This window comes from Xiphophorus couchianus, chromosome 9 (assembly GCF_001444195.1).
Source record: "Xiphophorus couchianus chromosome 9, X_couchianus-1.0, whole genome shotgun sequence".
NCBI classification, from domain to species: Eukaryota; Metazoa; Chordata; class Actinopteri; order Cyprinodontiformes; family Poeciliidae; genus Xiphophorus; species Xiphophorus couchianus.
In genome coordinates, this window is record NC_040236.1 from 30,041,001 (window position 1) to 30,055,043 (window position 14,043).

Sequence of the window (14,043 nt, forward strand, 5' to 3'; positions counted from 1 at the left end):
GATATATCTTCTTCTATGATATGCTGATATTTATTTGAAAAATAATAATAAAAAACACCGCAAAGTTCCCAGCCTATTCTTTAGTGGAAATTTAGTGCAATTATTCCAATAAAAAGAAAAAAATATCTCTATTAAAAACAGTTTTTCTTTGTTAATCAAAGTTCTTATGAGCCTTTGTGGAAGATACAAAGAAGCCAATTGAGGCTACGACTCCAGGCCTCTGATTAGGACCAAAATATAATTAGAATGTCTTATTAGTGTAGTAATAGCTGAATTTCTGAATTTTTAATTTCCTTTGAACAACTTCTCTTAAAGTGTTTTAATAAGATTAGTCGAATATAGAAACACATGTTGACACTCTGATTTCTTTATTTCTTTTTTCATAAATACAGTAGGATTGGATAGCATATAAACATTTTTGCCAGGAAGACACCAAGTTTGACACACATTTACAAAACAGAAGTTTGTGCTGCACTAATGATGCGAGTCAATATGACCCAATATGACAGTGGAGACTCAAACACACAATGTTAGCTAACAATGCCCGCATTAATCATAATCTTATGAACATATTTTAAATACTATACAGAATAAAAATAAAAAACTGACCTGACAATGATAAAAGGTAATCAGTGCACTGCCAAAGTTTGAATGATCAATAGTTTGCTGACAAAACCTTACTTTACCTAGAAACCTGAGAGGTTGAAATCAGAGGATGGGGTAGTACAAAACAATAAAAAAAATCTAGAATGTCTACAGAAGAGTAAAACAAAAGCAGCCTGCACATTATAGTTATAGCAAATACAATTCCTATTGAAGCTTATATATTACAATGTGCATTCATTATGTAATAAGACAATGGCTATTCTGCCTGTTACTTCAGACAACATGTTTCGCATCATAAAGATAAGATACACTTCTAATAGTATAGTTGGCTTAGAAGCTGAAATGCATTTAGGTTAATCTGATTGCACAATTTATGATTGAAATTCATTGAGAAGTTTTCAACCCATGTAAGTCCCCGGGTATCCGGAACAGAATCTGTCTGCGATATGGATCAATAGGTCCACTGATTGCAGATGTTGTGTAATAACTGTTCTAGTGTCCTTGGTGCATCAGATCCAATAGGTTAACAACCTACATGCCATTATTGAACCATTGCATCATATCTGTAAGTCCAAATTATGACACATTTCACCCAACAAAAAGTTAAAAGGCAAACTCAATCTTGCTTCCCTTTCTGTGGAAACTTTTAACTGAGTGTAGATCATTATGTAAAGACATAGAATAGCAAGACTATATATGAACACTTGAGAGGTGTAAGGTTAGTTTCCGCTATCTATTAATGCACGTAAGCTGATTTTGCTCATCTTAAGGGAATATGAAGGTCCTGTGCCAGGCCGCCATTGAATGCCCTTCCTCCTCACAGACCGTCCTTTTGTTCTCAAAGAGAAATACTTTCCATTTAGGTTGGTTTCACTGCACGCACTCTGCCACCAACCTCCTGCAAATGCATGAAACAACAGTTGTATCAACACAAACTGCAACTAATTTCTACAATTTCTGCCATGAGAGATACAGCACCTGTGCAGTTGCGCGTAGTACAGTCAGGGCTACAGCCGCTGTCGTTCTTGTCTTTTGTGGAGAATCTTGATCCGGTCAGGTTGGTCATCACGTCAGGTAGGTCCCCTGCAAAATGGCTGACGTGAAGGGTGTAGTCCTCGGAGGGACCTTCCAATGAAAAGCTGTACTCAGCCCAGTGCTTTTCCTCCTTCCAGTCTTCCACGTCAATTCGCAGGATGTAACTTCCCAGTCGGCTGATGGTGTGTATTTTCTTTAGACCCAGCCAGAAGTCCTCTGTGGGAAACCTCAATCAGCACATTGATCCATTCTGAACTGCTTATACTGTATGTGAAAGAAACTTCTCTGAAATGTAAAACACTTTGAAATGCAGCATGATTGATCTTAATTGTGACAATGAAAGCTGCAGAACTGGCTAACTGCTCAGATTTTACAAGTGTACTCACTCTCTAGGTTTCCAAAGCCTTTTTGATACATTTCCCATGTTTGGTCAAAATCCACTGTACTATCAACTCTTTGCTGAATGACAGTGAAACCCTGATCTACAGAAGAAAAATGGAAATGTACAGTTCCATATTAATTTATATCATGTTAAGACGTCTCTATAAAAGGTAAAAATAAGTTTTCTGTTTTACTTACCTGAAGTCATTTCACAGTAAGCATAAAATGGCTCAGATTGGTTTGGTTTGACAGCATAGACTCCACTCTTTGTTTCTCCTCTGGTAAATAACTCACTGCAGTCTACAGGGAGGTCTGCAACATATTCACAAGTGAAGACAGATTGTAACCAACTGATCTAAAATTGAGCAATATTTTTATCTAATGACAAATTTTAGACAGTTACCTCGTGTTTCTGTTCCAGTGGAGTTTATTTGCAGATATTCAAACATATCAGTGGCTGAATGGTCTGAATCCATTGACTTATCAATAGTTTGCTGGAAGCTGTTGAAGCTAAGCTGCAGAGAAAAAAACACAAGTATTTTCCATCTTGAAAGAATTTGTCTACATCATGTTTTTCAAGGTGCAATGTGTGTGTAGGTTGCTATATATTCCATATCTACCTTTTCCTCCAGATTTTTAATCTTGATTTTCTGGTGGTCCAGCTGATCATGTTGCTCCTTCACTGCGTTTAGAAGGCTGGTGATTGTTTTCTCTTGTGCTTCAATTACCTCCTAGAAAATATTTGATTCATGCATAATTTCCACATTATTAAAAATAAAAGTTGAATGTGTTATTTAAAAAAATGTTCCTTGATGTTCAACTGTTGAACAAAAACCCCCAGATATTCTGATAAGTGTGAGAAATGTGAAACAGCAATGCCAAAATAGTTTCATTATGAATAGTATACTATTCTTACTGTTATGTCTTCACCAACTTCCTACTTTTGAACATTCCGCAATAAAGTTTTACGGAACATCAGCATTAGTATCACAACATGTATTTCAATGAAACCAGTTGTAGAGAAAGGCTTTTAATTTAGCATTTCATGGAGTTTTATAATCTCTATCTCCTCACCTTAAGGGTTGTGATTTCGCTGAGCTGGTCTGCAGGGATCATGCTCTCTGACAATCCCTTTAGCCTCTCCTCCAGGCTTCCCACTTTGCTTTGCAGCTGCGTGCGCTCCTGCAGGATGGTGTTTATCTTGGTGTTGATTTCCATGGATAGGTTTCTGATCTCCTCATTGTTGACCTTCAAGATGTTAGTGGTCTTCTTGAGTTCCTCCTCTTCCTCTTTGATTTCGGATGTGACCACCGAGAGCTGGTAAAAGGAGCGGTCAAAAATGTTGAGCTTTTGGAAGATATCATTGATTTGGGCTTTGGTCTTGTGGACAAACTCTCGCAAACTCTGGCCAAGTTGGAGGAGCCCGTTGGCCAGGAGGCGGACGTCATCCAGCATGGCGAAGCGGGATTTTGCTTCTGTTGGAGTCGCTTCTGTGGTGAGAACCTCTGAGGGCAGGGTGGGGGGCTCCCTCCTGGGCGAGGTGTCCAGATGGTACGCAGCAGTTGAACCAGCTAACAGCAGAAACAGGCAAAACAGCTTCATTGTGATTTTCCTCCTCCAATCCTTAAATGTCAAAGCTGTTCCTAACGTTGCTTTCACTACTTTTTAACTCTATTCTTCCTCCCTGTGCTTACCACCAAGTTTCCTTTACTGTTAAAAATGATTAGAGAGCAGCAGGCGGTGCTGCGTTATATACCCACAGTAGAGGCGGGGGGATTAGCTGATCATTAAACCCTACTATGTTTTTAGCTTTGTCTCCCACCTCCTCCCAAATCCCCCTCGAGCCCTCCCTCTCTCAAACAAACAAATCACAGTAGTGTGCAAATGACATGTGCCCCCCACCCCTTCTCTACTAACCATTTAACCCCAATCCCCTCTGTATACCACACCCTACCCTACTCTCCATCTGTGGTGCGGCACTTTAGCTGATCAGCAGAAGCCAACAATGGCTATCTCTGTTTTTGATGGATCGTCAGCCTAATCAATCTCAAACCTTATAACCCTGCACACTCTTTGCTCAGATTGATAATGCTGTTTGTAATTAATTCTCCTAGGTTTGATTTAGTATGGTGCTGATTCAGCCCAGCCAGACTCTCTCTCTGTCTCTTTTACTGCTTCTCTCTTTTTTATTTTGTGGCGAGGGGAGAAGACTCTACATCTGTGCTTCTGGGTATGAATTAGTGTGAAAAATTTGAACGGCATCTAGACTTATTTGTGGTTTTATTGTGTGGTCTGTATTTTCATTTTAAATAAGTTTTGTGCACAAGAATGGATATAATTAGGACAATCTTGGGTGTAAGCGCTGCATGATAACCTTTGTAAAAAAACACCACAGTTTTATATTTTTTTTTGTGGAAAAAAAAAATTAAGTAGGAATTTTATGGTTTATTTATTTTATTTAAAAGTTAGCTCGTGCTAGAATGTATTTTACAGCTACCAATTACTGATTGATTGCTGTTATCAATCAATAAATAATTCACAAATGCATTCTCTTAAAACACTTTCTATATGAGTGGGAGCAAGAAGACTAAAAAGTCTTTTGTAAACCTGCCATTTTCTCAATAATTACAAAATATTTTTTCATACTTGTATACATTAAATTAACAATATAAGTTTAAAACATGTCACTCTTCTCAATATTGTCTTAGAAGTGTGTAAGACTTAATCATTTTTATTCTTATGAAGTGTTTTGAATTGATTTATTGGTGAGGATTTTTTCAACTCATCCAAATTGTTCTGTAGTTTTACTCCATGCACCAAAATGCATTTATTTTAAAGCAGTATGCACAGTTTTACTTTTGAAATCATACTTACTTCTGTTTTTTATCACTTGATCTTGAACTTTATAAAGTAATTGGCAATAATCTCTTTAAGTTAACCAAGTCCCTTAGTTTTAAGATATTTGATTTTATTAGTATGCTTTCTATACTACTATTATCTATGATAATTGTCAAACATTTTGACTTTAATACATTTACTTAAACAAAAACCTAGAATACACATGTGAAATGTATTCTAATATGCTGCTAGTTGCTTGAAAACCTTTTTTTTAATAACCTTGTATAAGGAAAAAAAATGTAATCAGAAGTGATGGGCAGAACTCATTTATCTTACACACTGACACACTTATGCTTGTATACATACAAGCATGAAGACCAAACTTCATCAGATGCTTAGATTCGGGATGCTGCATCTGCCTGTTGATGTCCCTGTTTGGAGTGAATATGTCTGCAGGGAACAGTGGTTTTATTATTTAAAAAATTCCATCACGGTCAATGCAGTGTGCTTACTTTTAAATAGCAAATAGTAAAAGGAAAATTGTGGAATTTTATGCTCTTTTTGAGTGGTTTCATTGGTTGACTTGGTCAATTAAAGCTTGAGATGGCCAAACATCTTTTACCACACTGCTAAATTGAGTACTTACTGTACACTGCTGAATTGAGCACTTGTGATTATACTGGCACCTAACAATTTTTTTTTTTAGAAAATGCAGGAGATAAAATCTTTTTCTTGTTGATCTTGGAATGCTGGCACTTTGAGCAAGCCCCCTTGCTATTTGCTCAAAACCAATTTTTGGCTCTCATAATAAATTTAAGGTTTCACAAATTTTAAAGATTTCTTTTCAGAGTTTACACTGTAGTAATACAGCATTACGCATTCCACCCCCTGATGAGATGGTGCCCTGAGTGGAAAGCAGTTTTGCCCATACCAATAACTGTGTGGTCAAAGTTTTTTATATTCACTTTGGTGCTAGGAGGCAACGTTCAGCAAAAAGCAGCTGTTTCCAGAGGAGCTTCAGTGTGCAGACACGAGCTGCTGGGGCAAAAATTAATACAGTTCTGTGCCCCATATCGTAAACACTCCCAGCGGTGGATTCCTAAATCTCAGGCATAGTGATGCAACAAACCAAATAGTTTATCTGCACTGACTAATTTATTGGAGCGCTCTGCTTTTATGCACTCTGGCAGTGACAGTACATCTTAAAATCCCGCACAGCCATCTTGATCAGCTCTTGTGTTATTTGTGATTTTGAGTCTGGATGACCTTAGTTCCCAGTAATGAAGAATTGATTAAAAACTTTTTCTTCTTCTTCTTCTGGCGACCAAAAGTTGGATAACTGTGCCAGGAATCTGTTTCATCAGCTCAAATCTGGTTCTAGTTTATTATTTTCCACTGGACCAGAAAGGTTAGTATAACAAAAGACTTGAGAACTTAAATTTAAGTAGGTCTAGTGGAGTCTTCGTGTCTGGAGCTGACAAGCCGTTCACAAACTCGTGCTCCATTGCAAATTCAAATGTTGATTGTTTTTTTTTTCATCGAAAAGTACTGGCAAAGCAAAGTTTACTTTTCTTTGTGTACTTATTAACTTAAGCTGAATCTGAAGAGATGAATGGACCAATCATGGTTGCCTCTATTTGTGCTTATTGATAGCTTAACTTTGCCACAGCAAAATTATGCCGAGGTCTACTGCAGTTCGAGATCAATGACCTACTTCAAAGCAGCCACGGCTGTTGCTCAGATACCAGAAATATTTTAGAGAAAAATAAGTAAAATTCTAGTTATGAGACAGAGATTCCCACACTCCTTACTTGGTTGTGGTTCCAGCTGTTGTCTCTGTGGGTCGAGCCCCCCCAGGACTGATTACGTGATTGTGGTTAGCCAGCAAACCCCAAGCTATTTTACACTTCCTATTGTGGGGCCGCCTTGTTCTCCCCCACTGTTATAACCATCTTTTGTGACTCAACTGAAGCTTTAGTTTTGCTTCCAGTGATTGTTACATATTTTGCCACTTACTGTTTTTTTATCAAGTAGGCAGAAAAAAAGGGAAAATTACAGTAGTTTCCAGGCTAACAAATGTAGAATAAAAAAAAAAAATGCAGGTTAAATATTTTATTTTCTACTTTGTAGAAATGTAGCTGAATGATAGTTTTCCTGAGGATTAGTCGTCTACTGTACATTGACGTTTTGACTGGCCGAGCCTCCCGTATTTGCCAATCAGAGCATGGCTTATGCAACAGTGTGACCTTTGACCTTAAATCAATCACTTCATGAAATCCGATGTTACATTTTAGGGTAAATGGGTCAATCACTCCTTAAAAATGCCTGTTTTCCTTGAAAGTAAAAGCTAGCACAAAGTCTTGTCACTTTTTGAATTAAATGGTCTTTGCTAATAGTGTAAACTAAATACTGGGTTGTGTTTGTCTTTAGGGTTTTGTTTTTGGATAGAGAAATTAAAATAAAACTAAGATAATTTTACTGTAAAAAACAAATGCAGTAAAATTATCCAACATTTTTGCACAACTTGCCTACTTGAAATGCATTTTTCTTTAATAAACTTGTCGTATGGTGACTCTTGGGCTTTGTGTAAATTACTATCTGATGTGCTGAATTCTTTCATTTCAGGAATCTGCTGTATGTTAACCCTCAGAGTCTTAACTTTGCCAATCGGCAGGGCTCTGCTCGCAACATCACAGTCAAAGTGCAATTTATGAATGGAGAGGATCCAAGCAATGCAATGCCGGTATGCCAAAAGGAATAGTTAAGCCACTCCAGAGAATGTTATATTTGATTAATTATAAAAGTGTTGTTAAGTTGGAAATTTTGCTTTTTGGCAAAACTATTGGCTTTTATACATATTGTTGTGACATTATTGCTTCTTATCCTTCAGGTCATATTTGGAAAGTCAAGTTGTGCAGATTTTTATAAAGAGGCCTACACTGCAGTTGTGTACCACAACAGGTGAGTGTGTTAATCTCAAAAAATTCAGGACCTTTTATTTTTAATTGCAGTAGCATGATTCATTTGCTCCCAGTGTCTTCATCACAGCCTGAAAAAGAACTTAACCAAAAAGAGCAGACAAAGAAATAGACTGTTTAACTGAAGTGTGCAGTTCTTGTAAATAAGAATTATTACATCTGAAAAGTGTTCTCTATTGTGGCTGTATTTAAGCCTGTTTAACCTAAGTTTTGCCCAGTAACTTTCAATAGAAATAAAAAATTCCAGTAAATTTCTTCTTTTTCTGAATTGAAATAACTTTGTCCATGAGAAATAAGAGCCCAGCTATGACCTCTCTTAAACATTTCCTTTCTTGTCAGTTCCAGTGTATTTGTTGATACTGAATGCTTGTTGTAGTGTTTGGTTGGTTCTGAGCTTGGGCCTGCAGAGAGTTTCCTCCTTTGGGACCTTAAAAAATTCCGCAGAAGTTAATTGTGACTTGTTACATAATTGACCTTTTTCATCACATAGCGACCTCAATTTATTTGTTGACTTGAAATAAAATTGATTGAGATATGAATGACAAATTTGTTAAGAAAATTAGTTTGTGGGTTGACCAGTAATGTAGAGTAGAATGTGAGTGGCCCCTGGAAAAACCTGCTAAGTCCTTTCTGCTACAGCCAAACGGCATAATAGGTTGTTAACTCTTGTTTTGTGTTATTGAACATGACGATTGATTTTCGATGTATGGTCAATTTATCAATTTATTCATGCAGCAAACAAGGGCCTCTGTACTGCAGTACTATAAATGCCAAAAATGAATGAATAATCAAATAACAATATTTTTGTGAGTTGGCAATGTCAAATGCCCAACAAACCAATTTTTAAAGATATTTTAACATTTGTCCTTAATGTCTGAAGATCCCCTGACTTCCATGATGAGGTGAAGATCAAGTTGCCTGCCTCCCTGTCAGACCACCACCACATTCTCTTCACGTTTTACCACGTCAGCTGCCAGCAGAAGCAGAACACGCCACTGGAGACCCCTGTGGGGTACACGGTAGGTGAAACCACAATAGTGCTCTTAAAAACACGGATCTCATGCTTGAACGGATGCAAGTTTACACCTACTGATGGAAAAAAAAAATCCATGTGTGTTTTCCTTCTCCAGTGGATCCCAATGTTACAGAATGGTCGTCTGAGAACAGGACACTTCTGCCTGCCTGTATCTCTTGAGAAGCCACCACAGTCCTACTCTGTTCTCTCTCCAGATGTAAGATCTGCTAAAATAGTGTGTTATTTATTACATTTAAATATGGTAAACACAGTAAGGTTGTATGCAATGTCCTGTTAAACCTAATAGCATGTTTACAGGTCTCACAATGAGTGTGACATTAAATGAACACAATCTATGTGATGTCAGCCAATTCCAATTAAAAGTTAGTTTAACTTTTTTAATAGATATTTTATATCTTCTTTCTTCAGAGGGTTTTGTAAATACGAGTAAATCTTTAAAACGTGAGAAACCCATATTAAAAGTGCATGAATATTAAAATGCCTTAAAAGAAATGATACAGATCTCTAATCATCTCCAACAAGAGTTTATTTTTAGCTGGGTTGTTGTTATGTACCTTTGACTGGTCTTCAGTTATAATCTCTTATAGAAAGAACAGATCTCATTCATTCACTTTTTGCCATCCGAATATTTTCTCTGTTATATTTCAGGTTCCCCTTCCAGGAATGAAGTGGGTAGACAACCATAGAGGAGTCTTTAATGTGGAACTTGCGGCTGTTTCAACTATCCACACACAGGTAAAATTACTTCATGCTGCACCTTCAGAAAATCTAGTACAGTTTAGTGACTTTTTCAGATGAACTCTCTCACCCTCTCATTTGCTTGTTTTATCTGCTTATATTTTGATGTTATTAATTATTACAAAGTAACTCCTCTGAATAAAGAACTACTTCTTTGTTTGCTGGCATAACTTTTGCATCGGTAATCATTTTGAATTAAAAAGAAATTGAAGTCTTGTTTTTCCATTTTTCCTTCTCAATACTTTAATAATAGCTAAGTGTTACCTTGCCAGCAATTTACTGAGGTCTACTCCATCTCCGCATCAGTTGCTGTTTGGAGACTTGACTGTGGGGCTTAGAAGCCTTACTGCAGCTAATGTGCTCATAAATCACTGCTCTTGGGAGAGATTGGAGTTGTTAGATTCCCAAATGTTCTTGTGGTAAAGTTCGTTTTTCATTTTTCACTCGATCAGCCAACTTTAAAACATGGAGATTATTGTACAACTTGTATTTAAATTGTTTCAGTTGCAATTTGAGAAGCACTAGTCAGAAATTTTAAACAGAAAGTTTGTAAAGCTCTGACCTGTCGATTCTATTTTCTTTTCTATTTTCTTTCCAAAATACTTTATTTCTACTTTATTGTGGAATTGAAACAATGATTCATAAAAAAACAGTCCAAAGATTATATTATACAATTTTTTTTTACAGTAAATTAAAAGTCAACCAGTCTATGAGAGTGACAACCTCAGTGACAACTTCCACACTGTAGGATGGTGGTTTCACAATTTGATTGAGCTTCAAGTATTGTGCGTTCGCTGATTGGAAAAGCATCAGATTTTTATACTTCATCTGGACAATCAAAAATAGCCAAACAATAAATTACCTAATTATTGTTGCATCTCCAGTTATATATAAGTTTTTTTCCTTTTTTTCATTATCTTTTTTTCTCAATTTATTACCAATACATCAGCAAAACATTTCTCATCCTCTTTTTCCAGGACCAGTACCTGGATAAGTTTTTTGCCTTGGTGCATGCCCTTGATGAGCATGTGTTTCCGGTGAGAATTGGAGATATGCGCATCATGGAAAACAACCTTGAGACCGAGCTCAAGTCCAGCATCGCAGCACTCAGTTCGGCTCAGCTGGAGCCGGTGGTTCGATTCCTTCACCTTCTTCTTGACAAATTGGTGCTGCTCGTAGTTCGGCCGCCAGTCATCGCTGGACAGATCGGTATGATTCTGGATTACACTGACTAGAAAGGAAAGTGTGTACTGAACACTGAAAGAGATGGACACATAGAATGTGTGGTACTTTTCTGTTCCGGTGCATTCGGTTTTACAGTGAACGCTCTAATGTTTTGTGTGTTTCAGTGAATCTAGGTCAAGCATCCTTCGAGGTAATGGCGTCTGTAGTGAACCGGCTTCACAAGTACCTGGATACCAGCCAGGACATGCACGGCCGCAACAGCCTGCTGTCCTCTTACATCCACTACGTCTTCCGCTTACCCAGCACAGATCCCAACTCGCCATCACCAGGTATTTTACAGCCAATACTTTTAATTTGATGCCTTCTTTATTCCTGATCTTTTTTTCACCTTGTTTTGTTAACTGGATTGATTTTCCAGCTCACCCTCACTGCTCGTCTTTTACCAGACCCGTCTGCCTTAATTTCTCTTCCATTTCTATTTTTTTTTACCTTTTGACTTTTTTCCCTCCTTCCACATCCATTTTGTCTTCTGCCTGCCCAACACAGACAACAACTCATCTTTAACAGGTATATATGATCCATTACTCTACATTATAATATGCAGTTTTCCACGTAAATATCGTCATCTCTTCACCTAAGACTATTTTAATTTTGATAATTTTTTTCTATTTTTTAAGACACATTTTTAAATCCAGCTGCATATCAAGTTCTCTGGAAAAAAAGTGAAAAATCCATCCACCCACCCACTTGTTTTTGACAGTTTCCTCCTGATCGACTTAGATTGAAATATTGTTTTTCTTTCATATTTAAATGTATATTTGTCTATAGGTTCATTGGGAAATTTCTGTATTTGTATTTAAAATGTTTTAAATGGGGGTATTATGTATTTTCCAAGCGAATTGTGCCATTTTATACCACAATCAGTGTGACCTTATTATAAAATTGCTGTATAAATCTAAAACAGTTAAAAGAAATTGGGCATTATATCATAGCTGTACCTGACTCCTTGAAATTGGCTTCTGACTCTTTAAGAACCTCCAAACCTTTCTGACACTCCCCTTTCATCATATCATCACAACAATTCGTCTCTATGCCGTTGACAAATGCTCTGCACTGTAGTTTGTATAATAATCCCAGTAGACTTGCAATTCCACCAGGTGTCAAAATAAGTTGATTTTGCATAAAACCCCCTTTTCTTTGTAGATTTAAGTGATGGAAAATATGGATTATTGACGTGAAAAATGTCTATCGAGCTTTATTAGAATTTATAGGCTTGCAACCTTATGGTTTGCTGTGGTGCCACCTCCTCACACACCCTACTCGTCACATCCAATGTCTCCCTTTGTGCTATGTCGTAGGTCCTGGAGGGTTGGGCGGTTCGGTTCACTATGCCACCATGGCTCGCTCAGCTGTTCGACCAGCCAGCCTCAACCTCAGTCGCTCTCGTAGCCTGAGCAACAGTAACCCTGACATATCCGGTACACCCACCTCTCCCGACGATGAAGTTCGCTCCATAATCGGAAGCAAGGTAAGAGGGTCAAAAATGTCTTTAACTTCTTTCATATGTCAAGTTTCATAGACAGTATAGAGGAAGAACCATTAATAAAAATGTTACATTGCTGCTAAATACTATGGTTAATTACTTAGCATTTTTACAATCTAGTAGCCTGGCCCCAAAAGGTAGGTGAAAGGGATCTATACTTCTTAATCTACATAATGCTGAGGCCTCCATGTGCACCATGACCCAGCTGGGATGTTGCCACCATGTGAACTGTATGGCTAATTTGCAAACATAAAACTGAACATCTTATCTCTAACCGTTGTAACATCAACCTGTCACTGACAGACGTATCTAAAAAGCTTAAACTGATTAGTGGTTTCACACTAATCAGCAAATATTGTCAGTGACATATTTTTAAAACAATGACAAATGGTTTCATTCATGTTTTTATTGGATTTCTTTGGTATTTTATTTCATTGTATTTATCTGTTCTCATGCATTTTGACTCGTATAATTTGAGATTTCCCACTTTAAACCTTTTTTTTTACTCGGTGAGTGAATGATTGAATGTGCTTTTTTTAACAGTCTTGCTTTCTTGTAACCATTATATGATGGATGCAGCCCTTTATTGATAAATCTCCCCCTTTCTGCTAATATTTAACTAAACCTCATTTTATTTGTGCTCATAGTGAAAGGGATATGAAGAACATTTCAGCCTTGCTTCTCTGTGGTGATGATTTTAATCTTAATTTACTGACAGTTAACCTTTTTGGGGGGCCTTTGGCATCTTCCGGCAGTCATGACTTTTGAACGTCTTTAACTTGTCATTATTCCTTCCCTCCTCCTTTCCCCCCGTGCTGCTCGCTTGTTCCCTTGCCTCCTGCCTGCCTTGTGTCCTTTGACCTTGGCACCCATAGGGCTTAGACCGCTCCAACTCGTGGGTGCACACCATGGGCTGTAGTGCCCCCTGGGGATCCAGCCTGGGGTCCGCTACAGAAACCATGCAGGTGGTTTTATGAATGCCCCGTCCTTCACTTTGCCTCACTACAAGAACAACCTTATTCACACTGAATGGATACTGGAATATTTGAAGTTTTGGTCTATTGTTGTTGCTGATGGTCACAGAAAAGTGCTGATAAATACATTGTAGTTTCAAACTATGTTATAAAATGCTTACAATATTCTTAAGTCACATTACTTTCATTGTCAACCACTGTTGACTATATATGACAAAACTAAGGAGACTAAAATTGTAGAGGTCCAAAAGTGCCATATTTAATGAATAGCTAAAACATGTGTAAAATATTCCAAAGAAAATAGAACCGGAGAAAATAAAAAACCTTGCAGCAATGCTACTGGAGATTATTAGCTGGCTTTTGCAAAGCAGCCAATCCAGGAGCGCCATTTGTTTTCTTTGGTGCTGATTGCCTGTACGTCCAAGAGCGAAGATAAGGCAGATTGTGGATGTTAGCTTTTGCTTAGTAGTGTGAAGACAGTTTCAACTGTGTGTTTTAAATCATATTAACATATATTTGGTGATTGAAATATTAAAATAGGTTGTCATATGATTATGACTTAGAGATGGTGTCAAGTCTTTACAGATTTTAGCTATTTACGTAAATCACAACTACCACCATTATAGTCAAATACAGATATATAGTTAATTTAAAGATAAATTTAGCAATCTAGTTTTATTGAAAATAGTTCTCCAAGTATGATTTAGCATGATTTACAAGAACAGAACA

At 37.3% G+C, this 14,043-nt stretch overlaps 2 protein-coding genes across 24 annotated transcripts in view; one reads left to right on the top strand and one right to left on the bottom strand.

Moving 5' to 3' along the window:
• dock7 (dedicator of cytokinesis 7) overlaps positions 1-14,043 on the top strand; it is a 49,471-nt gene that overhangs the window by 11,092 nt on the left and 24,336 nt on the right. For 11 of the 23 annotated variants that reach the window (XM_028028857.1, XM_028028848.1, XM_028028851.1 and 8 more), the window contains exons 15-24: positions 7,486-7,603; positions 7,751-7,821; positions 8,719-8,857; positions 8,969-9,070; positions 9,523-9,609; positions 10,590-10,821; positions 10,962-11,126; positions 11,344-11,364; positions 12,156-12,325; positions 13,216-13,305. In XM_028028857.1, the coding sequence (XP_027884658.1) occupies positions 7,486-7,603; positions 7,751-7,821; positions 8,719-8,857; positions 8,969-9,070; positions 9,523-9,609; positions 10,590-10,821; positions 10,962-11,126; positions 11,344-11,364; positions 12,156-12,325; positions 13,216-13,305 (1,195 nt within the window). The remainder of the gene's footprint in view (positions 1-7,485; positions 7,604-7,750; positions 7,822-8,718; positions 8,858-8,968; positions 9,071-9,522; positions 9,610-10,589; positions 10,822-10,961; positions 11,127-11,343; positions 11,365-12,155; positions 12,326-13,215; positions 13,306-14,043) is intronic. The other 12 variants (XM_028028864.1, XM_028028869.1, XM_028028872.1 and 9 more) reach the window with 3 other exon arrangements.
• angptl3 (angiopoietin-like 3) lies at positions 352-3,772 on the bottom strand. The gene is made up of 7 exons (XM_028028875.1): positions 3,097-3,772; positions 2,643-2,753; positions 2,426-2,537; positions 2,221-2,334; positions 2,028-2,123; positions 1,585-1,857; positions 352-1,504 (listed from the first exon to the last, which is right to left on the bottom strand). Exons 1-7 carry the CDS (start codon positions 3,622-3,624, stop codon positions 1,326-1,328), a joined length of 1,413 nt encoding a protein of 470 aa, XP_027884676.1. The 5' UTR covers positions 3,625-3,772; the 3' UTR covers positions 352-1,325.

Bases quoted from the DNA above. Each gene is read 5' to 3' on its own strand.
- angptl3 (XM_028028875.1), bottom strand. From the start codon at position 3,624: ATGAAGCTGTTTTGCCTGTTTCTGCTGTTAGCTGGTTCAACTGCTGCG. The intron at 2,538-2,642 runs GTAGATATGGAA...TTTTCTCTGCAG, and splicing joins TTAAAAATCTGGAGGAAAAG to CTTAGCTTCAACAGCTTCCA. The intron at 2,124-2,220 runs GTAAGTAAAACA...TTTCTTCTGTAG, and splicing joins TTACTGTGAAATGACTTCAG to ATCAGGGTTTCACTGTCATT.